We start from the raw sequence: 24,435 nt of genomic DNA on the forward strand, positions 1-24,435 counted from the left end.
GCAGGAGGATTACTTGAGCCCAGGAGTTTGAGACCAGCCTGGGCAACATGACAAAACCCCATCTTTGCCAAAAAAAAAACACACACACACAAAAATTTGCTGGGTGTGGTAGTACATTCTTGTAGTCCCAACTACTTGTGAGACTGAGGCCAGAGGATTGCTTGAGCCCAGGAGTTGGAGGTTGCAGTGAGCCATGATTGTGCCTAGGCACTCCAGCCTTGGAGATAGAGCCAGACCCTGTCTTAAAAACAAAAAACCCAAAATCATATTTTTATACTTTTGTTAAACTCTTGGGTTCCTTTTGTGGGATTTTTTTAAATGTCCTCCACCTATATTTCTTCATTATTTTATTTACTTTTTTGTGACACAGTATCACCATGTTGCCCAGACTGGTCTCAAACTTTTGGGCTCAAGGGATCCTCTGACCTCAGCCTCCCAAATAGCTGGGATTTTAGGCCCACCTGGCTCTTTTGCCTAGATTTCTATTGATGTGTTTCATTTTCTTACTAGTCTAGAACAGCTATTTATTTTTAATCTCAGTTTTCATTTCCTTTTACATTTATTTATAGTAAATAAATAAAAGTTTTGTGATACTTTTTCAGTATCACAAATGCTAATGTTTTTATGTAGCTAAATCAATTTAACTCTTTCATTGTGAATTTGTGCCTTGTGTTCTGTCATGCTTAGAAACTACTTTTGAGCTTTAAGCGTCTTATATAAATATTTACGTTTTTATTCTTTTTTTTTTTTTTTTTTTTTTTTTTTTAGGCTGCAGTGCCGCAGTCTCGGCTCACTGCAGCGTCTACCTCCCAGACTCAAGCTATCCTTCCACCTCACCCTCCCGGGTAGCTAGGACCACAGATGCTCACCATCACGCCTGGCTAATTTTTTATATTTTTCATAGAGACAGGGTTTCACCATGTTCTCGAACTCCTTAGCCCAAGCAGTCTGCCTGCCTTGGCCTCCAAAGTGCTGGGATTATGGGTGTGAGCCACTCCACTTGGCCTACTATTCATTTTTACAGTAGTTTTAAGTTTGATTTTTTTACATTTAAGTAATCTGAAATGTTTTCATTTAAGGTAAGAATTGAGGGCTTTTTAAAATCTATTATTTTTCAAATAATAGTATTTAGCCATTGATGAATAAGTGTTGTGTTCTTTCCCTAATTTCTTTTAGAACTTTTGAATTAAAATCAAGTTAAAGTTTTTTCAGGGGCTAATGACCCAATTGTGAATATTTGGAAGCCTGTTCTACTGCTTATCATATCCAAATCTCAGACTAAATTTTAACCTTTTTCTTTACCTCAGCCAGTGTTTATCAATATTACAGGTGAAACAGAAATTTGTAATTACCTGTGAATTTTATTTTTACACTTATGCCAGTATAATACAAAAATGAGGGCCAGGCATAGTGGCTCACACATGTAATCCCAGCACTTTGGGAGGCTGAGGCGGGCAGTCACCTGAGGTCAGGAGTTCAATACCAGTCTGGAAACCCCATCTCTACTAAAAAATACAAAAATTAGCTGGATGTGGTGGCAGGCACCTGTAATCCCAGCTACTCAGGAGGCTGAGGCTGGGAGAATTGCTTGAACCAGGGAGGTAGAAGTTGCAGTGAGCCGAGATCACGCCACTGCACTCCAGCCTAGGCAACACAGCGAGACTCTGTCTCGTGGGGGAAAAAAAATGAGGATTGACTCAACTGCTGTGTCCTTTTTCTTCTCCCTACTCCTTTTAGAGGAAAGGAATTTTTCACTTTCCACTTCTTAGTTTGAAAGTGTCTTGACTGAAGTCATTAGAATATATTTGTACCCTCTCCTCTGAGACTGTGGAGTAAAGGATTGTGCAGCCAGTTGAGAAGGAGAGCTTAATTATCAGATTTGTTGGTGAGAAGAGTTCCTGCTGGGTAGGTGGCTCACACCTGTAATCCCAACACTTTGGGATACTGAGATGAGAAGATCACTTGAGCTCAGGAGTTCAAGACCAGCCTGGGAAACATGGTGAAACCCATCTCTACAAAAAATAGAAAAATTAGCTGGCATTGGTGGCACACACCTGTAGTCCCAGCTACTTGGGAGGCTGAGGTGGGAGGATGGCTTGAGCCTCGGAAGTGGAGGTTGCAGTGAGCTATGATCATGCCATTGCAATCCAGCACTCTAGCCTGGGTGACAGAGCCAGAACACTGACTCAAAAAAAAAAAAAAAAAAAAAAAATTCCTAAGTTATTAGGTTACATTGCTCTATATTATAATTTTTACAATTCTACCTATTGGATAATAGATATGTATACTTACCTATTTTCAGGTTTGGTCTGAGATTGGAAAAGGCTTTCTAGATGGGTCACTTGATAAAAATACAACTCGGAAAAAACAATACGAAGATGGTAAGTTTGGTCACTCTTAATTTTTAGTGAGGACAAAAAATAAAGGTGCCCCAGTTTTAATAAAGTTATTTCTGAATAGTGAGATTAAAGGTCATTTATATTTTCTTTCTTTCCTTTTTTTTTTTTTTTTGAGTCAGTGTCTCGCTCTGTTGCCAGGCTGGAGTGCAGTGGTGCTATCGTAGCTCACAGCAACCTCCGACTCCCAGGTTCAAGTGATTCTCCTGCCTCAGCCTCCTGAGTAGCTGGGACTACAGGTGCGTGCCACCACGCCCAGCTAATTTTTGTATTTTTATTAGAGACAGGGTTTCACCCTGTTGGCCAGGATGGTCTCAATCTCTTGACCTCGTGATCTGCCTGCCGTGGCCTCCCAAAGTACTGGGATTACAGGCATGAGCCACTGTGCCCGGCCTATATTTTCTTTCTTTATGCTTTTTTCCTACATTTTCTACAATGAAAGTTTTCTTTAACAGAAGCGAGGAAAAATAAGTTAGTAAAAGAAACTCTAGCGCTGACTGCAGAATGAGAGTGCTGTAGAACTGGTATACTCTACGGGATTAATGGAAAGTATAAGGCTACAATCTTAAGAAAGCAGTTTAATAATGCATACTAAGAACCATAAATAATGGATGAAATTATATGAAAGAAGAGAATATTCATGAAGGTATTTTTGCAGTACTGTGTCTGCAAGTAGAAAACCAGGAACAAACTGAAGGTTCAACATTATAGGAATTAGTAGGGAAATGTCAACATGATTGAATATTACAGATACTTATTAAAAACGGTGGCCATGGTAGCACATGCCTGTGGTCCCAGCTACTTGGGAGGCTGAGATTTGAGGATCACTTCAGCTCAGGATTTTGAGACCAGCCTGGGCAATGTAGTGAGAGACCCCCATCTCAAAAAATTTTTAAAAATTAGCAACATAGGCCCCGTGCGGTAGCTCACACCTGCAGTCCCAGCACTTTTGGGAGGCTGAGGTAGGCAGATCACTTGAGGCCAGGAGTTCGAGACCAATCTGGCCACATAGTGAAACCCTGCCTCTACTAAAAAAATATTAGCCGGGTGAAGCAGCACACACCTGTAATCCCAGCTACTCAAGAGGCTGAGGAATGAGAACCACTTGAACCCTGGAGGCAGAAGTTGCAGTGAGCTAGATCATGCCACTGTACTCCCAACCTTGGTGAGAGAGTGAGACTCTATCTCAAAAAAAAAAAAAGTTTAGCAACCTAAAAAATTCTTGCTATTGTAACATTGAATAAAAATATTTTCAGTGGTGTTTGGCATTGATTTCAATTTCAATTTTATACAATTACACAGAAAAATAGCAATTTTAATGTAATATAGTGCCCCCAAATTAATTATTCTCCCTTTTTTTTTTTTTTTGTTCTGTATTCTCTCAGTGGTTGAATAATTATAAAGCTTTAATACTTTTTTTTTAATTAATGTTGGGTTTTTTTGGGTTTTTTTGTTTTTTTTTTTTGAGACAGAGTCTCACTCTGTCACCCAGTCTGGAGTGCAGTGGTGCGAGACACAGGAGACAAAAATCCCTGTCCTCATTAGCTTACTGTTTTGGTGATTTTCTTGGTCCAACAGAAGTAAAAAAGAAAAAAAACACCAGTTTAAATGACACATTTCCTGCTATCCAGTTTTTATGACCATTATGATTCTCTTGATCAGTGCATTTGGATTAATTCCCTTTGATAAAAAATGTATTTCAGAAATATTGGTTAAATTAACATGAAATGAAAATAATGTATATTCTTTGATTTTTTTTTGACACTGAGTCCAGCTCTGTCTCATGATGCAGTGCTTGATCTCAGCTCACTGTAAGCTCCATCTTGGTTCACTTATTCTTCCCGCCTCAGCCTCCCCGAGAAGGCTGACTTCATATACCACCCTGCCCCCAGCTGGGACTTTTCTATTTTATGAGACTGCTCACCCATGTTAGCCAGCGTCCCTAACTCTCTTGATCTCATTTGGCCTCAGCCTCCCAAAGTGCTGGGACAGGCTGGTTGCCCACACTGCCTTCCTTTGGATTCTAAATAAAAGTAACCCGTCTGCTGATGTGGTTCTTTGGGCTACAACATGGGCATAGATCAAATTTGGAGCTTTTATTGGAAATGATTATACCCTAGTATTTCTATAAAAAATGGGACCCATTAAATATTTATAGAATTGAATCAATATAATACACATTAGTGATTAAAATGATAAATTATTCCCAGGCACAGTGGCTCACGCCGGTAATCCTAACGCTTTGGGAAGCCGAGGTAGGAGGATCACTTGAGGTCAGGAGTTCGAGACCAGCCTGAAAAACATGGTGAAACCCTGTCTCTCTTAAAAATACAAAAACTATCTGAGCATGGTGGCAGGCGCCTGTAATCCCAGCTACTTGGGAGGTTGAGGCCTGAGAATTGCTTGAACCTGGGAGATGGAGGTTGATCTCACCCAGCCTGGGCAATAGAGCGAGACTCAGTCTCAAAAAAAAAAAAAAAGAATCAAAATAAGAAATTATTAACACTATAAAGAAGTTGTTTCCAGACTTTGCTACACATTAGAATCACCTGAGAAGTTTTTTCAAACAGTAAAGCACAAGTCACACCTCATATCAATTAAATCTGAATGTTTACAGGTAGAAGTCATGCTTCGATATTTTTAAAAGATTAGTCGTAGTTAAAAGTTTGGGAACCACTGTTGTAACATTCTCTAATCTCAAGGCACATTAGAAATAATCTGGAGAGCCTTTTCAAAAACACCTGATGCTCCCCTGGCATGTTTTAGGAGCTATAAACTCCAAACAAAATTTCTTGCCCTTGTGGCACCACATTCTATTGGGAAGAGACAGACAGTAATCTAAATAAGTAAACTGAATAGTACATTAAAAGGTGAAAAATGCTGTAGAGGAAAATGTCCAAAGGAGATAGGGAGTACGGGGGGTTGGGAGATTGCAATTTTAAGTAATTATTAGGAAAGGCCTCAAGATGAGGTGGCTTTTGGGGTAACACTTGCAAGAGATGAAACCAGTCATGCAGAACATGTGGATATCCAGATGTTCAAAGGAAGAATATTCCATGTAGAGGAAAAGTAATTACAGAGTCCAGGACTCTTCCTGCTATATTTGAAGTACAACAGGAAGGCCAGTATGGCTGGAGTGAAGTGAGTGAGAAGAGGAGCAGAAGATGAAGCCCAGGAAAGATCAAGACAGTGGAATGGGCTTTTTTTTTTTTTTTTTTGGAGATCGAGTCTTGCTCTGTCGCTCATAGGCTGGAGTGTGCAGTGGCTGATCTCAGCCCAAGCTCCCGGGTTCACTGCATTCTCCCCTGCCTCAGCCTCCGAGTAGCTGGGACTACAGGCGCTCGCCACCACGCCTCGCTAGTTTTGTATCTTTAGTAGAGACGTGGGTTTCATTGTGTTAGCCAGAGGCCCCATCTCCTGGACTCGTGATCCGGGCCTCTGCCTCGCCTCCCCAAAGTGCTGGATTAGGTTTGAGCCACCACTACCGCCAGGAATGGGTTTTGTATGGCTTACAGACCGTTGTGTGACTAGGTTGTTACTATGAGGTAGGAAGACACTGACAGGTTTTGAGCAGAGTTACAATCTGAGTTATGTTATAAAAGGATCACTTTGACTGGTATGATAGACTGTATGGGCCCAGAGCAAAAGCAGGGAAACTAGTTAGAAGGCTACAGCAATAAACCAGGCTTGAGAGATAATGTGGCTTGGACCAAGTGGCAGGCAACAGAAAATAGAGAACAAGGAAAAAAAAAGGAGTAAGAAAATAATTTGGTACTTTGAAGGTAGACCTACCAACATTGGCTGACAGATTAAAATTAGGGTATAAGGGAGAGAGAGACACCAAGGTTTTTGGCCTAATTGCAAAAGGAGGTTGTCAGGAAATAAGATGGGGAAGACTGTGGGAAGATCCAGGATTTGGGGGAAAGCTCAAGAGTTCAGTGTTTGGTATGCTTCAGACATCCAAGTGCAGAGGTTGAGTTTGTTACTAGAATTCGAAATATGAATCTGGAGCTGAAGAGAAAGAAGTCCTGACTAGAAATACAGATTTGGAAGTGTGTGGTACATATATTGCATCGAAAACCTTGAGATTAGAGATCACCAGGTAGTGAATATAGATAGAAAAAGGAAAGAGGTCCCAAAACTGAGCTCTGTCCTTGAACATTTCATTGCTGAGAAGTTCAAGAGATTAAAAAGGAATCAAAAAAGGAGACAGAATGAGTAGGCCATAAAGTGGGAGGAAGTGTGGAGTCTAGGGGATATAGAGTGCTGGGAACCACATGAAAAAATGTTTCTTGGCCGGGCGTGGTGGCTCATGCCTGTAATCCCAGCACTTTGGGAGGCCAAGGTGGGCAGATCACGAGGTCAGGAGATGGAGACCACCCTGGCTAACACAGTGAAACCCCGTCTCTACTAAAAATACAAAAAATTAGCCGGGCGTGGTGGCACACGCCTGTAGTCCCAGTTACTCAGGAGGCTGAGGCAGGAGAATCATTTGAATCTGGGAGGCGGAGGTTGCAGTAAGCTGAGATTGCGCCCGTGCACTCCAGCAAACACTGTCTCAAAAAAAAAAAAAAATGAAAAAGTGTTTCTTGGAGAGTACGTTATCAACATCATCAGTGATATGATAGGTCAAGTAAGGTGAAGACTGAAACGTATTTGTGTATAATTTTATGGGCCATTGGATATCAGTTATTGATACCTTTTAGGTTTTTTATTTTATATATTTATTTATTTACAGATAAATAAAATATTTATTTATTTATTCTCTTGCCCAGGCTGGAGTGACGTGGCACGATCTTGGCTCACTGCGACCTCTGCTGCCTAGGTTCAAGCAATTCTCCTGCCTCAGCCTCCCAAGTAGCTGAGATTACAGGCGCCTGCCACTGAGCCCAGCTAATTTTTGTATTTTTAGTAGAGATGGGGTTTTGCCATCTTGGCCAGGCTGGTCTTGAACTCCTGACCTTGTGGTTCACGTGCCTCAGCCTCCCAAAGTGCTGGGATTACAGGCATGAGCCACAGTGCCCAGCCTCTTTTAGGTTTTTAGAAATTTACTTTTCTGATTATCTTTCATCTGCTTCTAGCCATAAATAAGTGATTCCTGATTTGGGAGAAGGAATGGAGTTAAGACAGAATTTAGAAGGAAGGTGGATGATATCAGGGAAGAAAGGCTTATGTGTTTGGAGGCCTCTAAAGTGCTGGTATTAGGCCGGGTGCAGTGGCTCATGCCTATAATCTCAGCACTTTCAGGCTGAGGCGGATAGATTGCTTGAGCCCAGGAGTTTGAGACTGGCCTGGCCAACATGGTGAAACCCCGTCTCTGACAAAAATACAAAAATTAGCTGGGCATGGTAACATGCCTGTAGTCCCAGCTACTTAGGAGGCTGAAATGGGAGAATCACCTGAGCCTGGGAAGTCAAGGCTGCAGTAAGCCCAGATTACACCACTACACTGCAGCTTGGGCAACAGAGCAAGACTCTTGTCTCAAAAATAAAGGAAAAAGTCAAGTGCTGGCCTTGCTCTACTTCTTGACCTGGCTGGTTGGTGGTGATTTATAATTATTCCTTAAACCGTACTTACATGCTTTGTGTACGTTTTTGTATGTATGTTAAATTTGGCAAAAAGAAGGAGGAAAATAGATGAGTTTAAACATAAATTAGCTTTCTTTGTTGTTGGTTTCTAAGTTTGAAGTTTTTCTTCTCATGTAGTAACATTGCGCAGAATTATTTTTTTAAAGTTCAGTCTCCACTAATGCTTGTATTCTAAAATTATTTTGTTTTTTTCTCTAAGCCCTCGTGCAACTGGAGTCTGTTTTAAGGAACATCATAAAAGAACGAAAAGGAAGGAACTTCAGTCAACATATTTTCATTGACTCCTTAGTACAAGGAAACCTTAATGACCAACAGGTGATATAATTGTTAAATGTTTTTCAGGTAAAAAAAAAAAAAAAAAAGCCAGAGCCAGGCACAATGTCTCATGATTGTAGTCCCAGCTACTCGAGAGGCTGAGGTGGGAGGATCACTTGAACCCAAGAGATTGAGGCCAACTTGGGCAATATAGCAAGACGCCATCTATAAAAAATAATGATAATAATCACACATATATACAGTGTGCTTTTCATGCGCTTTAATCCAGATACCTTCCTAGAGTTCAGTGGCTTAAGAGAAGCATCATACATGTTTTTTAGGGGTTTTTTTTGTTGTTGTTGTTGTTGTTGTTTTGAGATGGAGTCTTGCTATGTCGCCAGGCTGGAGTGTAGTGGCATGATCTCTGCTCACTGCAACTTCTACCTCCCGGGTTCAAGCGATTCTCCTGCCTCAGCTTCCCAAGTAGCTGGGACTACAGACACACACCACCACGCCCAGATAATTTTTTTATATTTGTAGTAGAGATGGGATTTCACCTTGTTGGCCAGGATGGTCTCTATCTCTTTCACATCGTGATCCGCCCGCCTTGGCCTCCCAAAGTGCTGGGATTACAGGCATGAGCCACTGCGCCCAGCCGCGTCGTACATCTTTTATTGTACATAATTGGTAGTACAAGTACTTGGCCTCTATTATTTAGCTCTTTGAGGCAGCTGTATAGTATTTAATATTATTAAATTGAGCCAAAATTCTTGAATTACAAAAGAGGAGAAGGACTTGTGTTAGGTGTATTAGACCAAATCACTTTGCCTGCTTGACCAGGTGTGGCAGTGTGGCTTGTTCACAATACTGCCAGCATACCACTGCATTTGTGGTATTGTCAGGCCAATGAGGTTAGTTGTTATTGCCACACCTCTTCATTGTAGGAATCTTCTGCCCCACTCTACACATGCAAGTCCTTGTAGCCAGAAGTAGTCTGGTATATGTTGGTGCAGAAATTGATTTCGGCTTCTAAGACAGTCATGAGATCTTCTGTCCTATTTCTGAGGCTTCATTGCTGTTTACTAGGCTAAGCCAGAAAAATAGGACTGAGTTTATTTACCACAGAATGCTTGAACCCAGTAATATTCACAACAAATACCTTGATCACTCAATAGATGTTGTATATGTGTAACTGGGCCACCTTGTAAATTTCCTGAAAATAACCGTATATCGATTTTAAAATATTTTAAAAGCAATGTGGTATTTAGGTTGTATTCACATTATATACAGATTTGGTTTTTTTGTTTTAATGAAAACATCATAATGAAATAATATACTTTTTTCATTGACACTAATTTATGCTGTGTGCTTCCAGGACAGTGATGAGATCTTCTGTCCTATTTCTGAGGCTTCATTGTTGCCTACTAGGCTGCCTGTGGAAAATAGGGACTGAGTTGCCCATTTTACCTAAAGCAGGCACATGAACCAGTAATATTCACAACAAATAATTCTGATTTGATCATTACATGTTGTATAATGCAAAATCGAAATATCACTTGTACTCTGAAAATACATACAACTATATATCAATTTTAAAAATATTTTTAAAAAGCAATGTGGTATTTAGGTTGGTATTCACATTATACAGATTTTGGTTTTTCATTTTAATGAAAACATCATAATGAAGTAATACACTTTTTTTTCATTGACACTAATTTTATGCTGTAGGCTTCCAGGACAGTGATGAGATCTGTCCTATTTCTGAGGCTTCATTGCTGTTTACTAGGCTAAGCCAGAAAAATAGGACTGAGTTTATTTACCAAAGTATATCATGAACCAGTAATATTCACAACAAATACCCTGATTTGATCATTACATGTTGTATACGTGTACCGAAATATCACTTGTACTCTGAAAATACATACAACTATAGTATATCAATTTTAAAAATATTTTTAAAAAGCAATGTGGTATTTAGGTTGGTATTCACATTATACAGATTTTGGTTTTTTGTTTTAATGAAAACATCATAATGAAATAATGTACTTTTTTTTTCATTGACACTAATTTTATACTGTAGATTATTTTAGCAGGGCCTAATATAGGCTACCTTACATTTTTCACACTTTCTAAACTTAGCTTTGTTTCCTAGATCCTAGAAGACAGTATGATATTTTCTCTGGCCAGTTGCATAATAACTGCAAAATGTAAGTATAAATTGATTTCTTTTTCAGATGAATTACTAAAATACAGGCTGAGCACAGTGGCTCACACCTGTAATCCCAACACTTTGGGAGGCTGAGGTGAAAGATTGCTTGAGGCCAGGAGTTGGAGGCCAGCCCAGAAAAGAGAGACCCTCTCTCTACAAAAAAAATAAGTTAACTGAGCATGATGGCCCATGCCTGCTACTCAAGAGGCTGAATCGTGAGGATGGAGGCGACAGTGAACTGATTGTGCACTCCAGCCTGAACAACAAAGTGAGACCCTGTCTCAAAAAAAACAAACAAGGCCAGGCATGGCAACTCACACCTGTAATCCCAACACTTTGGGAGGCCAGGATAAGAGGATCACTTCAGCCCAGGAGTTGGAGACTAGTCTGGGCAACATAGTGAGACCTCGTCTCTGCTAAAAATAACCGTTAGCTGGGTGTGGTGGCACATGCCTGTGGTTCCAGCCACTCGGGAAGCTGAGGCAGGATGATCACTTGAGCCCAAGAGGTTGAAGCTGCAGTGAGTGATGATCGCACTATTGCATTCCAGCCTGCGCAACAGAGCAAGACTGTCTCAAAACAAACAAAAATAAAACACTGTTTAGAGGACTTCTTTAAAATTTTTCCCTCTTTTTCAGTCTTGTTTTAAAGGGCTGACTCACATAGGTGCTTTTTTTCTTAACCCCAAGTGCTTAAAGTCACCTCTGAAAATTGCCATAAATTTCTTGACACATTTTATGGATTGTGAATTCTAGTTAGTGCCTTTAAAATGAAAACTGCTGTTGACACCTTTCCAACCAGAACAGTGAGCTTTTCATTTCCTGCTGCTGCTTTCCACTTTGACTCCAAGCTAGTCTGCTATTATTAAGGTCTACCAACAAGAGTATATAGGCCACAGAAATCACGATTTAAAAGAACTCCTCTCATTGGAATTGAAGGTGATTTCTATGTAAAATTGTAAAATACTTGATATGTTTCTAAGTTTCCTCACTTGGTTTTTAGATTGGTAGAGTACCATTTATTTATACAATATTTATAAAAATACTTCTGTAGGCATAAAAATGTACTAAGATAAAAATACTTAAAGTATTAGGGGGCCAGGCAAGGTGGCTCACAGCCATAATGCCAGCACTCTGGGAGGCCGAGGTGGATGAATCACTGGAGCCCAGAAATTTGGGACCAGCCTGGGCAACACAGTGGAACCCTATCTCTATAAAAAATTCAAAAATTAGCCAGGCCTGGTGGCACACACCTGTAATCCCAGTTATGTAAGGAAGGCTAAGGTGGGAGGATCACTTAAGCCCAGGTGGTTGAGGTTGCAGTGAGCCGTGATCACACCACTGGACTGCAGCCTGGGTGACAGAGTGAGACCCTGTCAAAAAACAAAAGGAGGCCAGGCATGGTGACTCATGCCTGTAATCCCAGAACTTTGAGAGGCTGAGGTGGGCGGATCACAAGATCAGGAGTTCGAGACCAGCCTGACCAACATGTTGAAACCCCATCTCTACTAAAAATACAAAAAGTAGCCGGGTATGGTGGCATGTGCCTGTAATCTCAGCTACTCAGGAGGCTGAGGCAAGAGAATCACTTGAACCCTGGAGGCAGAGGTTGCAATGAGCTGAGATCACACCACTGCACTCCAGCCTGGGTGACAGAGCTATGCTCTGTCTCAAAAAAAAAAAAAAAAAAACCCAAAAAACAAAAGGAAGTATTAGGACATGAATTTAAATTTTAGAAAATTTATGTTCACTTGAAGGATTTCATTTATATCCCTTAATGTTTAAAGAAACTTTCTTTAAAATGATACAAATGTAAACTTCCCATAAAGTTTTCTTCTTTGGCATACAGAAATGTCCAGATACTATAGATGATTAAATTGAATTTAGGTAAGCATATGTCAAAAAATAATGTATTCAACCTTTTTCTTTTTTTTTTTTTTTTGAGACGGAGTTTCACTCTTGTCACCCAGGCTGGAGTGCAATTGCGCTATCTCAGGCCACTGCAACCTCCACCTCCTCGATTCAATAGATTCTCCTGCCTTAGCCCCCTGAGTAGGTGGGATTACAGGCGCCCACAACTATGCTTGGCTAATTTTCATATTTTAAGTAGAAACCATGTTGGCCAAGCTGGTCTTGAACTGACCTCAGGTGCTCCGCCCGTCTCGGCCTCCCAGGGTGTTAGGATTACAGGCGTGAGCCACCACATCCTGCCTTATTCAACTTTTTAAAAAAAATGCCTACTTGTTTGGTCCAGTGGTGCACATTTGTCCCAGCTACGTTGGAGGCTGAGGTGGTAGGATTGTGTGAGCCCCAGGAGTTCGCCTAACTTGGGCAATAAAACAAGACCCCAGCTTAAAAAAAATTAATATAAAGATAGATTTAAAATCCTTGTTTTTAAAACGTATTACATTAAATATGTCTTTGCTAAAGACCTTTAAAAATCTAAATCACTTGTGCTCTGGACACCAAGAAAAGTGACTATTTCCAAGGTTGAATTAATATGTTAATCTTATTTTCAGTTTTTAGGGAGATTTTAGGAGAATTGCTATGTATTTGGATGTAGGTTGGTGGTTTTTTAAGGCTCCTCTGAAGTTTTTGAGAGTAGATAAACAAGAAACCTTAATAAGTTCTTACTCCTTACTCTGCCCCTTATTAGCCTTGGGCAAGATTCATATCTCTCCATTTTCCTCCTTTTCTAAAATACGAGTTTAGCTCCAGATGACCTCCAAGTTATCTCTGAGCTATGAAATTTTGTCTGATTCAGTATTGCATTTAAAGCACATTAAGTGGCTTAAAATCACATTTTAAAGCTATTTTCAGCCATCGTTGTGACAGGCTGGGCAATGTAGTGGGACTTGATCTTTACCAAAAAAAAAAAATTGTAATTAGCTGTGCGTGGTGGCATGTTCCTGTAGTCCCAGCTACTTGGGAAGCTTGAGGTGGGATCACTTTAGCCAGGAGATCAAGGCCTCAAGTGAGCCGCGATCACTGCCACTGCACTCCAGCCTAGGTGACAGAGTGTGACCCTATCTAAAAAAAAAAAAAAACCCACAAACCAAAAGTCAATGTGAGATTTTTTTTTTTTTTTTTTTGAGGCGGAGTCTCGCTCTGTCGCCCAGGCTAGAATGCAGTGGTGTAATCTCGGCTCACTGCAACATCTGCCTCCCAGGTTCAAGCGATTCTCCTGCCTCAGCCTCCCAAGTAGCTGGGACTATAGGTGCCCACCACCACACCCAGCTAATTTTTTGTATTTTTAGTAGAGATGGGGTTTCACCATGTTGGCCAGGATGGTCTCGTTCTCTTGACCTCATGATCTGCCCGCCTCAGCCTCCCAAAATGCTGGGATTACAGGCATCAGCCACCGCGCCTGGCCTGTTATATTAATTTTAAGTGATAATATAGTCAAGCAGAGTACATGAATGACCACTGTATGCAAATCGTTGTGGTGAATCCTTCAGTTGTATATTACTCTATGTTGTAAAATTGTGTGACACACATATTGTACACTGCACAAGTTTTCACATCACTTGTAAAATAGAAATTCTATAGTTCGAGGCCAGGCGCGGTGGCTCAAGCCTGTAATCCCAGCACTTTGGGAGGCCGAAACGGGCAGATCAGGAGATCAGGAGATCGAGACCATCCTGGCTAACATGGTGAAGCCCCGTCTCTACTAAAAATACAAAAAATTAGCCGGGCATGGTGGCGGGCGCCTGTAGTCCCAGCTACTTGGGAGGCTGAGGCAGGAGAATGGCCTGAACCTGGGAGGCGGAGCTTGCAGTGAGCTGAGATCCGGCCACTGCATTCCAGCCTGGGCGACAGAGCGAGACTCCGTCTCAAAAAAAAAAAAAAAAAAAAGAAATTCTATAGTTCACTCAGAAGCCGTAATGATGAAGAGGCATATGTAGGGAAAAGTTAAGGACAGGCAGTCACTCATATTTTTTGTGAACTCTAGATATAAAAAAACTAATCAGAGTAATTGAGTACCAGGTAACTACTGATTTTAATGATAACAATATGGGTAATAAGGTGTATCAGGAAAACTTTTTTTATAAATTAACTTTGAGATTAAGTTAACCCTTAGCTCAGGAAAGAGATCATTGGTAAGTGAAGTACAAGTTACTAGAAGGATATTAAGAAGTATTTGACACAGGAACAATAGAGCTACAGATGGTGTCACCTCAAACATATTCTAAGGAAAGAGGTAGTATATATGTTCAGAAGGTTCCATTCTTTTAATAGTTATAATCCCAGTGTATTACTACAGAAATTATAGTTACTCTTTTTCCTCTGTTTTTTTTCCAACATGTAATTTCTTTACATTTTCATTTCTTCTGGTTTTTTCTCAACATGTAATTTCTTTACATTTTCATTTCCTCAATGAATATAATCCATAAACAAGTTTAAGCTAAAGTAAGCCATGAGCCATTCATCTTCCCATTTGTTAATTGAGATAAATGTGATATTCTACTTGTTAAAAGTACAGATGTTTGGACATTACCATAAACCTACTGAACCAGAATTTGTGAATGTGAGGTTATAGCATCAGCCATCTCCCAGGTAGTTTTTGAGAACCACTGTTTTTTTGTTGTTGTTTGTTTGTTTGTTTGTTTGTTTGTTTGAGACAGGGTCTCACTTGGTTTCCCAGGGTGGAGTGCAGTGGCATGATCACAGCTCACTGCAGCCTCAACCCCTGGGCTCCAGCAATCATCCCATCTCAGCCTCCCAAGTAGCTAGGACTACAGGCACACACCACCACACCCAGCTGATTTTTGAGTTTTTTGTAGAGATGGGGTTTTGCCATGTTGCCCAGACTAGTCTTGAACTCCTGAGCCCAAGCAATCCCCCAGCTTCAGATCCCCTCCCAAAGTGATCCCCTCTGCGCAATCCCTCCCAAAGTGCTGGGATTACAGGTGTGAGCCACCATGTCTGGTTGAGAACTATTCTAAGCAGTAACCAGTCACAAATTTTGAGCCAGTGTATTTACCATCACAGGTAAATATGTTAGAATATTGATTTATTGATAAATCTGCTAGCTTGATTTGTCTGAATCATTTCATTAGTGCTCCTAAGTGAACTGATAAATCAACTTAATAAGATTGAGTGCATCCGATAATCAATTGCAATAACCAACATTGAGCACTCCTACAGATATGAAATTTATTTATTATCATAACTATTTTACCTAAGGTAAAATTAATTGGCTCCGGTTACTTACCAGTTTTAAGAAAGAAGGCATCCAGATTGCACTATGTCTGTTGGAGGGCAATCCGTAAATATTGATGTTCCATTCAGTGAAATACAAACCCTGTGAATAATTTTACTTTTTGGTACCACTTATGTTATCTTCTATATCATAGGAGAAAAAAAGCAAATATAAAAACACCACTCTAAATAATTAGTTTTTTTCTTATTCTATACCCAAGCCACGAGTTAGCGATTTTCATTGTTATTCATATAATGTTTCACCTAGTGTGTACCTGGGCAATCTGTTTTTTAACCACCTCTGAAGAAGTTCAAAAAAAATTATATGAAGAGATAAACCAAGTTTTTGGAAATGGTCCTATTACTCCAGAGAAAATTGAGCAGCTCAGGTAAGGACACAATAAAAAGAGGAGATTATTAAAAGGTAAATTTGAACTGGTTTATCTAATTTAAAGCTATTGTTGCTATTTAGGAAAGCCATATATTTTTATAGGACTTCAAGTATTTATACGTAGATTTTATTAGGTAAATGAATCTGCTTTTTAAAATCATAAGGTTGTGTGGGAAATGTTTAACTTAGCCTGTTAAATAGTACTAGTGAAGTCAAGCAAGTATGACACTCATACTTTGTTGATGGTAATAAAAAACAGTACAGCAACATTAGATAATAATTTAGTAGGCTTGACCAGATGTGGTGGCTTACACCTGTAATCCCAGCACTTTGGGAGGCCAAGGCAGGCGGATCACTTAAGCCCAGTAGTTCAAGACCAGCTTGGGCAACACGGCAAAAACCCATCTGTACTAAAAATACAAAATATCAGCCAGGTGTGCTGGGACACGCCTGTAGTCCAAGCTACTCAAGAGGCTTAGGTGGGAGGATCGCCTGAGCTCAGGAGGTTGAGGCTACAGTGATTGCATCACTGCACTCCAGCCTGGGTTACAGAGCGAGACCCTGTCTCGAAAGAAAAGAAAACAATAGAAAACAATATAGTAGGCTCTTAAAAAGTTCAACATACACTTATATGACCCAGCAATTCCACTCTTTGGAATTTCATTCCAAGATAAATGAAAACATGACTACATAAAGACCTGTTTGCATATATTCATAGCAGTATTATTCAAAATAGCCCAAAATTGGAAGTAGTTCAAATGTTCAACTGGTAAATAGATAAACAAATTGTGGTATTACCATACCATAGAATACTACCAAGTAATAAAAAGGAACACCATATTAATACACACAACAACACAGATAAATCTTAGTGATTTAAGTGAAAGAGTGAAACATAAAATACGGCTACTGTATGATTTCATTTGTGTGAAATTCTAGAAAAGGCAAATTATGGTAATAAAAAGCATTCTGTTGGGGGTTAGGAATGGGGACAGGATCAACTACAAAGGGGCATGAAGAAAATGAAACTGTCGGCCGGGCGCAGTGGCTCACGCCTATAATCCCAGCACTTTGGGAGGCCGAGGAGGGTGGATCACGAGTCAGGAGATCGAGACCATCCTGGCTAACATGGTGGAACCCCGTCTCTACTAAAAATACAAAACATTAGCCGGGCACGGTGGCGGGCGCCTGTAGTCCCAGCTACTCGGGAGGCTGAGGCCGCAGAATGGCATGAACCCAGGAGGCGGAGCTTGCAGTGAGCCGAGATCGCGCCACTGCACTGCAGCCTGGGCGAAAGAGCGAGACTACTTCTCAAAAAAAAAAAAGAAAGAAAATGAAACTGTCTTATATATTACTTGTGATTGTAGTTACACAATTGTATACAATTACTAAAATTCAAACTGTACAGGTAAAATGGGTTAATTTTATTGCATATAACCATACCTTAATTAATTTTTGTTTTAAATTGCAACTGTGACTGCTTTGGGGTTAGAAGTCTGAGACTGGGTAGCAAGCAACCCTACCTTGGAGCATAAAATCAACTATAGAGAAGATAGAGTGGCTGGGCACAGTGGCCCACACCTGTAATCCCACCAATTTGGGAGGCGAAGGTGAGAGGCTCACCAGAGCCCGAGAGTGCAAGACTAGCCAGAGCAACCTGGCAAAACCTCATCTCTAAAAAAAAAGATACAAAAAATTAGCTAGGGATGGTGGTGCATGCCTATTGTCCCAGCTACTCAGGAGGCTGATACAGGAGAATAACCTGAGCCCAGGAAGTCCAGGCTGCAGTGAGCCATGATCACACCACTACACTCCATCCTGGTAACAGTGAGACCCTCTCTCAAAAAAAGAAAAAAAAGAAAACAAGATAACCACTGGAAAGAACTGGGAGGCTTTTAAATGTTGGAAGTTTTATTTATTACATTGAATGTAACTACTTTTTTTAAAGTAATACTAGTTGCCTTTTGAAGTTTTTATTATATAGAAGTGTATGAAGTCGAAGGTGAAGTTCCTTTGTAAATGTGTGCCCGTAAGCCGGTAACAATTGGGCTGGGTGCAGTGACTCATGCTTATAATCCCAGCAATTTGGGAGGCTGAGGCTGGAGGATTGCTTGAGCCCAGGAGTTTGAGACCATTCAGGGCAACATAGAGGGAGCCTGTCTCTACAAAATATTTAAAAATTAAACAGACATAAAGGTATGTACCTGTGGTTACAACTACTAGGGAGGCTGAGGTGAGAGGATCGCTTGAGCTTCGGAGCTTGAGGCTGCAGCATGATAGAGTGTCACTGCACTCCAGTCTGGGCAACAGAGCAAGAACCTGTCTCTTAAAAATAAATAAGGAAATAAATAATTTTTTAAAGTTTAAACTCTCTAATATAGCTCACGAAGCATTTCAAAAGCTGGGCCTTGTGTACTCACCTTATCCTCACTTGTGCCTCTTCATAGCTTTCAGTTTAGCTGTACTCAAAGTCTTTTGTTTCTTACCTCCTGTCCTGGCTTTTGCACAAACTGTTCCTCTGTATAGATTCTCTTTTTGTCTCTCCTTTAGTTAAGTCCAGGTGTTGGGTTTTGGTTTTGGGGTGGGGTTTTTTTTTATTGTGGGTGGTTTGAGTGGTTTTTTTTCTTTTTTATGTTGTTGTTTTGCAGATTTCAGCCTGTGTTTATTTCTCTCTTTCTCTCTCTCTCCTTTTTTTTTTTTTTTTTTGAGATGCAGTATCTCTCTGTCACCCAGGCAGGTTTGCAGTGGCGCAATTTTAGCTCACTGCACCCTCCACCTCCTGGGTTGAAACGATTCTCATGCCGCAGCCTTCCAAGTAGTTGGAATTACAGGCGTGCACTACCACACCTAGCTAATTTTTGTATTTTTAGTAGACACGGGGTTTTACCATGTTGGCCAGGCTAGTCTCGAACTCCTGGCCTCAAGTGATCCACCTGCCTCTGGCTCCCAAAATGCTGGGATTACAGATGTGAGACACTGCTCCCGGCCCGGCCTGTGTTTATTTCTCTACGAAACCCTTTACCTAGAGTAGCTGTTCCTGCCTTATATTCCAGTAATACCCTGAACTTCCTTTGTCATAACATGCGCTATGCTTGTTTAATTGTTCATCCTTTATGTCCTATCCACTCTGCCTCCCCACTGCCAACTAGAATCTGAACCCCTTTGATGGTGTATCTCTTGTTTGTTGTTGTAGCTCAGTATCTAGCACAGTGCTTCACATGTAGCAGGTATGCAATAAATATTTGTACAGAGGAGAGGAAGGAAGAATGTTTCCCGTTTTGATTTTGTTGTTTTTGATGTTACAAACAATTAACACTTCTGTGCTTACATCTTTGCTAATATTTTCAAATATTTCTGTATAATAAGGTCCTAGAAGTGAGCTTCTAGTTGAAGGATGTATGCAGTAGGTCAGTGGTTAAGATTTGAATCCTGTCAACACAACTTACCTGCTATGTGATCTTAAATAACTGCCTCTGATTTTAATCTGTAAAATTAGAATAATAATAGCACCCATGGGTTTCTTGTAAGGATTCGATAAGATCCTGTATATAAAGTATTTAAGTGAACTAACTCATAGCAAAATTGGAATACATTTTAGTTTTCATTCTTCTCATTGTGATGTACACTTGAGGTGTACCACTTTATACTTCCACCAATTGGATATGAGAATGTCTTTTTCTCCATCTTTTTCTAGTAATATCTGCTGTCATTCTTTTTCATCTTTGTCAATCTGGCAAGCAAAAAAAAAAAAAAAAAAAACACTATGATTGGCAGTCTTCAAGTTGTTAATTAAGTTGAGTATCATTTCATGTCTTCAGGCCATTTGTATGTTTTTGTGAATTGCTTTTTGTATTCTCTGTCCCTGTTTCTATGGGGTTGTTGGATTTTTTAATTACTTTTAAAGAGGTTTTATACATTAAGGATATCTTTACTGAAAATATTTTTCCTAGTTATCTTTAGAAATATGTAAACAAAATGTTTCTCTAGTTAGGTTATTTGTATTATTCTTTATAATTTTCTGTCAGCTTCATGCTAAAAATAAACTTTAAAAAAATTATAGAAACATTTTGAGTTTTCTTCTGGTACTTTTAAAAGTGTTTTTATGTGTTGAAATCTTTATCTACCTAGAGTTATATGCAGATTAATAACAAATCTTATAAAAATGTATTTATTTTAAAATTTATAAAATTTTTAATAAGTTTTTATATACTTCTAATATATAACATATCTTTAAGCAGATAAGAATTATGATGGGACTATTTCAAGTTAGGAATGTTTGAGCAGTTGTTGAAGAACGTTTTTTAAATGTATGTACATTTCTAACTGCCTCCTAAAATAAACATCTTCCAAAAAAATTTTTTTAAAACAGATATTGTCAGCATGTGCTTTGTGAAACTGTTCGAACTGCTAAACTGACTCCAGTTTCTGCCCAGCTTCAAGATATTGAAGGAAAAATTGACCAATTTATTATTCCTAGAGAGGTAGAAAATATTTAATATGTTTAATTCATTCAACTATTCTCAACTCTTTTGGTGTGTGTGTATATATATATATATTTTAGATGGAGTTTCGCTCTTGTCACCCAGGCTGGAATGCAATGGTGCAATCTTGGCTCACTGCAACCTCCACCTCCCAGGTTCAAGGGATTCTCCTGTCTCAGCCTCCCTAGTAGTGGGGATTACAGGCGCCCGCACCACGCCCAGCTAATTTTGTATTTTTAGTAGAGATGGGGTTTGGCATGTTGGCCAAGCTGGTCTTGAACTCCTGACCTCAGGTGATCTGCCAACCTTGGCCTCCCACAGTGCTGGGATTATATGCATGAGCCACTGCACCCCGCCTGGTGTGTATTTTAAATTTGTTTAAAGTGGCAAATAAATGCTACCCGTTATTAAATAAAAGACACAATTATTTTAGTTACAAAATAATATGTGCTTGTTTTAAAGTTCAAACAACATAAAAGTCTTTCTTCCCAAAAGGTACTACTGTTAGCAGTTTAGTATGTATTTCTATAGACCTATTTCTGTGTATATGTTTATAGAAACACACATATACATATGTATTAAACAGAATTTATATGTGAAAAGTTACTCTTCCTATAATGTTCTTTAATTTTCTTCTTAATTGAGTGTATTATGGCTATTAGTACACCTAGCACTTGATACAGATTCGACTCATTATTAATGGCTGCATAATATTCCATAGTGTGACTGTACCATAATTTATGTTTTAATTTGATTTTTTGAGACAGAATATCACTGTGTCACCCAGCCTGGAGTACATGGTGCAATCTTGGCTCACTGCAACCTCCGCCTCCCGAGTTCAAGTGATTCTCCTGCCTCAGCCTCCTGCGTAGCTGGGATTACAGGCTTGCACTACAAGGCCTGGCTAATTTTTGTATTTTTAGTAGAGATGGGGTTTCACCATGTTGGCCAGGCTGGTCTCAAACTCCTGGCCTCAAGTGATCCACCCGCCTCCACCTCTCAACGTGCTGGGATAACAGGCATGAGCCACCATGCCCGTCCAGCATGATTTATTTAAGCAGCCCCCGCTAATGGAAATTATGATTGACATTTTTTTTTATTATATACTGGTACAGGTGTTGAGTAGTCTTAGACATGGAGTTTTTGTGTGAAAGTCCATGTGTATGTTCAGTTATTATTATTTTTAGACAGGGTCTTGCTCTTTTACCTAGGCTGGAGTACAGTGGTGCTATTGCAGCCTCAACCTTCGAGGCTTAAGTGATCCTCCCACCTCAGCTTCCCAAGTAGCTGGACTAAATTTTTTTTGTTTTTTATAAAGACGGAGTCTCACTATGTTGCCCAGGCTGATATCGAACTCCTAGGCTCAAGTGATCCTCCTGCCTCAGCCTCCCAAAGTGGTGAGATTATAGGCATTAGCCGCTACACTGGGCCATGTGTATGTTAATTTTAAAATGTTCTCTGAAAGCCATTTTATACTTTTAGCAACAATGTATGAGAATGTTTTTTCTTTCCAAATCCTCACCACCTCTGAATTTGAGTCTTATGTATATTTTATGAATCTTGCTTTTCTCTGATCATTGGAGAAATCGAACAAATTTTCATACATATATTAACAGTTTGTATTTTTCTTTTGTGAATTCTGGTCTTTATAACTTTCATTGATTTTTCTAGTGAGCTTATATATATTTTTGTATACTATACAAACTGTCAGTTATATAGCAAATAACTTATTGTTGCTTACATTCTTTTTTTATTGTTTTTTAACTGGATGTAGATTTTAAATTTTCATATAGTTAAGTCTGTTATTCCTTTATGGTTTCTAGATTTTGTGACATGCTTAGGGAGGCCTTCCTCATTGTAAGATTACCAAAATAATCACTTGTGGTTTCTTCCATTATTATTTTTTTAAATTTTATTTATTTATTTATTTTTTGAGATGGAGTCTCACTCTGTCTCCCAGGCTGGAGTGCAGTGGTGCAATCTGGGCTCACTGCAAGCTCTGCCTCCCAGGTTCACACCATTCCCCTGCCTCAGCCTCCCGAGTAGTAGCTGGGACTGCAGGTGCCCACCACCACGCCTGGCTACTTTTTTGTATTTTTAGCAGAGATGGGGTTTCACCGTGTGAGCGAGGATGGTCTCGATCTCCTGACCTCGTGATCCACCCGCCTCAGCCTCACAAAGTGCTGGGATTACAGGTGTGAGCCACCGCACCCGGCCGATTTCTTCCATTATTTTAAATTATTATTTCGTATTCACTATCTATATTAAAAGAAGTTTGGAATAAGTTGACTTTCTAGGAGTCATTTTACCTCTGTTAGTCCTTGACTAATTGGATTTTTTTTTTTCACAGACCCTCGTCCTTTATGCCCTTGGTGTGGTACTTCAGGATCCTAATACTTGGCCATCTCCACACAAGTATGAAATATTTGTCATTGTCTTTGTGACTGTCAGTTTTTGGGTTTGCACGTTTTGCATTCCTTTCCTAAGTTTTGAGGAGAAAATTCAGTATGTAGCAATGATACAACAAAAGAAAAACAGTGAATCCCCTTTTCTTCTCTTTCTTTTGAGACAGGGTCTCACTCTGTCACCCAGGCTGGAATGTAGTAGTGCAATCACTTCTCACTGCAGCTTTGACCTCTCTGACTCAAGCCATCCTTCTGTGTCAGCCACCTAAGTAGCTAGGACCACAGGCGTGCGCCACCACACCTGGTTAATTTTCATACTTTTTGTAGAGATGGGTTTCACCATGTTGCCCGGGCTGGTCTTGAATTCCTGAGCTCAAGCCATCCTCCCTCCTCTGCCTCCCAAAGTGGTGGGATTACAGGCATGAACCACCAAGCCTGAACTGCATCACCATTATCTTCTGTTCACTGCTTTTTCTCTTATGTGAATCTGCTATTTGCTACTCTTTGTCTCTTTTATTACCACTTTTATAGTAAGTGAAAAGTAATTAGCATCTGTTTTAAGAAAATGAAAGCAGGCCAGGCACTGTGGCTCACGCCTGTAATCCCAGCACTTTGGGAGGCCGAGGCAGGCAGATCACAAGGTCGTGAGTTCAAGACCAGCCTGGCTAACATGGCGAAACCCCGTCTCTACTAAAAATACAAAAATTAGCCGGGTGTGGTGGCACATGCCTGTAATGTAATGTCAGCTACTCAGGAGGCTGAGGCAGGAGAATCACTTGAACCTGGAAGGCAGAGGTTGCAGTGAGCCAAGATTGTGCCATTGCATTCCAGCCTGGGCAACAAGAGCAAGACGCAAGACTCCATCTCAAAAAAAAAAAAAAATTTCTTTTTTTTTTTTTTTGAGATGGAATCTCTGTCATCCAGGCTAGATTGCGGTGGTGCAATCTAGTGTCACTGCAAGCTCCGCCTCCCAGGTTCAAACAATTCTCCTGCCTCAGCCTCCCAAGTACTTGGGACTACAGGCGCCCGCCACCATGCCCGGCTAATATTTTTGTAGTTTTAGTAGAGACGGGGTTTCATCATGTTAGCCAGGATGGCCTCGATCTCCTGACCTCGTGATCTGCCCACTTCAGCCTCCCAAAGTGCTAGGATTACAGGCGTGAGCCACTGTACCCGGCCTTTTTTGTGTTCCAGTGCGTTTTTCTATTCTTTATTTTTATTGCTTCTCTTTTTGCTTTTTTTTAAATTTATTTTTTATTTCAATAGGCTTTTGGGGAACAGGTGGTATTTGGTTACATGAATAAGTTATTTGGTGGTGATTTCTGAGATTTTGGTGCACCCGTCAACCAAGCAGTATACACTGTACCCAATGTGTAGTCTTTTATCCCTCATAACCCCACCCTTTCCCCCAAGTCCCTAAATTCCATTATATCATTCTTATGCCTTTGCGTCCTCATACCTTAGCTCCCAAGAATTTCCCTTTTTTAAAAATTCAGAATTGGCCGGGCG

At 40.1% G+C, this 24,435-nt stretch overlaps 1 protein-coding gene across 15 annotated transcripts in view; it reads left to right on the plus strand.

Annotated features, from left to right (window-relative positions):
• LOC101023797 (cytochrome P450 20A1) overlaps positions 1-24,435 on the plus strand; it is a 67,492-nt gene that overhangs the window by 31,199 nt on the left and 11,858 nt on the right. For 9 of the 15 annotated variants that reach the window (XM_009182825.3, XM_017946812.3, XM_031651471.1 and 6 more), the window contains 6 exons: positions 2,303-2,381; positions 8,184-8,299; positions 10,392-10,446; positions 15,918-16,038; positions 20,410-20,521; positions 22,872-22,936. In XM_009182825.3, the coding sequence (XP_009181089.2) occupies positions 2,303-2,381; positions 8,184-8,299; positions 10,392-10,446; positions 15,918-16,038; positions 20,410-20,521; positions 22,872-22,936 (548 nt within the window). Of the gene's footprint in view, positions 1-2,278; positions 2,382-8,183; positions 8,300-10,378; positions 10,447-15,917; positions 16,039-20,409; positions 20,522-22,871; positions 22,937-24,435 lie in introns of all 15 variants that reach the window. The other 6 variants (XR_635705.3, XR_001893531.3, XM_031651465.1 and 3 more) reach the window with 4 other exon arrangements.

This window comes from Papio anubis, chromosome 10, assembly GCF_008728515.1.
Source record: "Papio anubis isolate 15944 chromosome 10, Panubis1.0, whole genome shotgun sequence".
NCBI classification, from domain to species: Eukaryota; Metazoa; Chordata; class Mammalia; order Primates; family Cercopithecidae; genus Papio; species Papio anubis.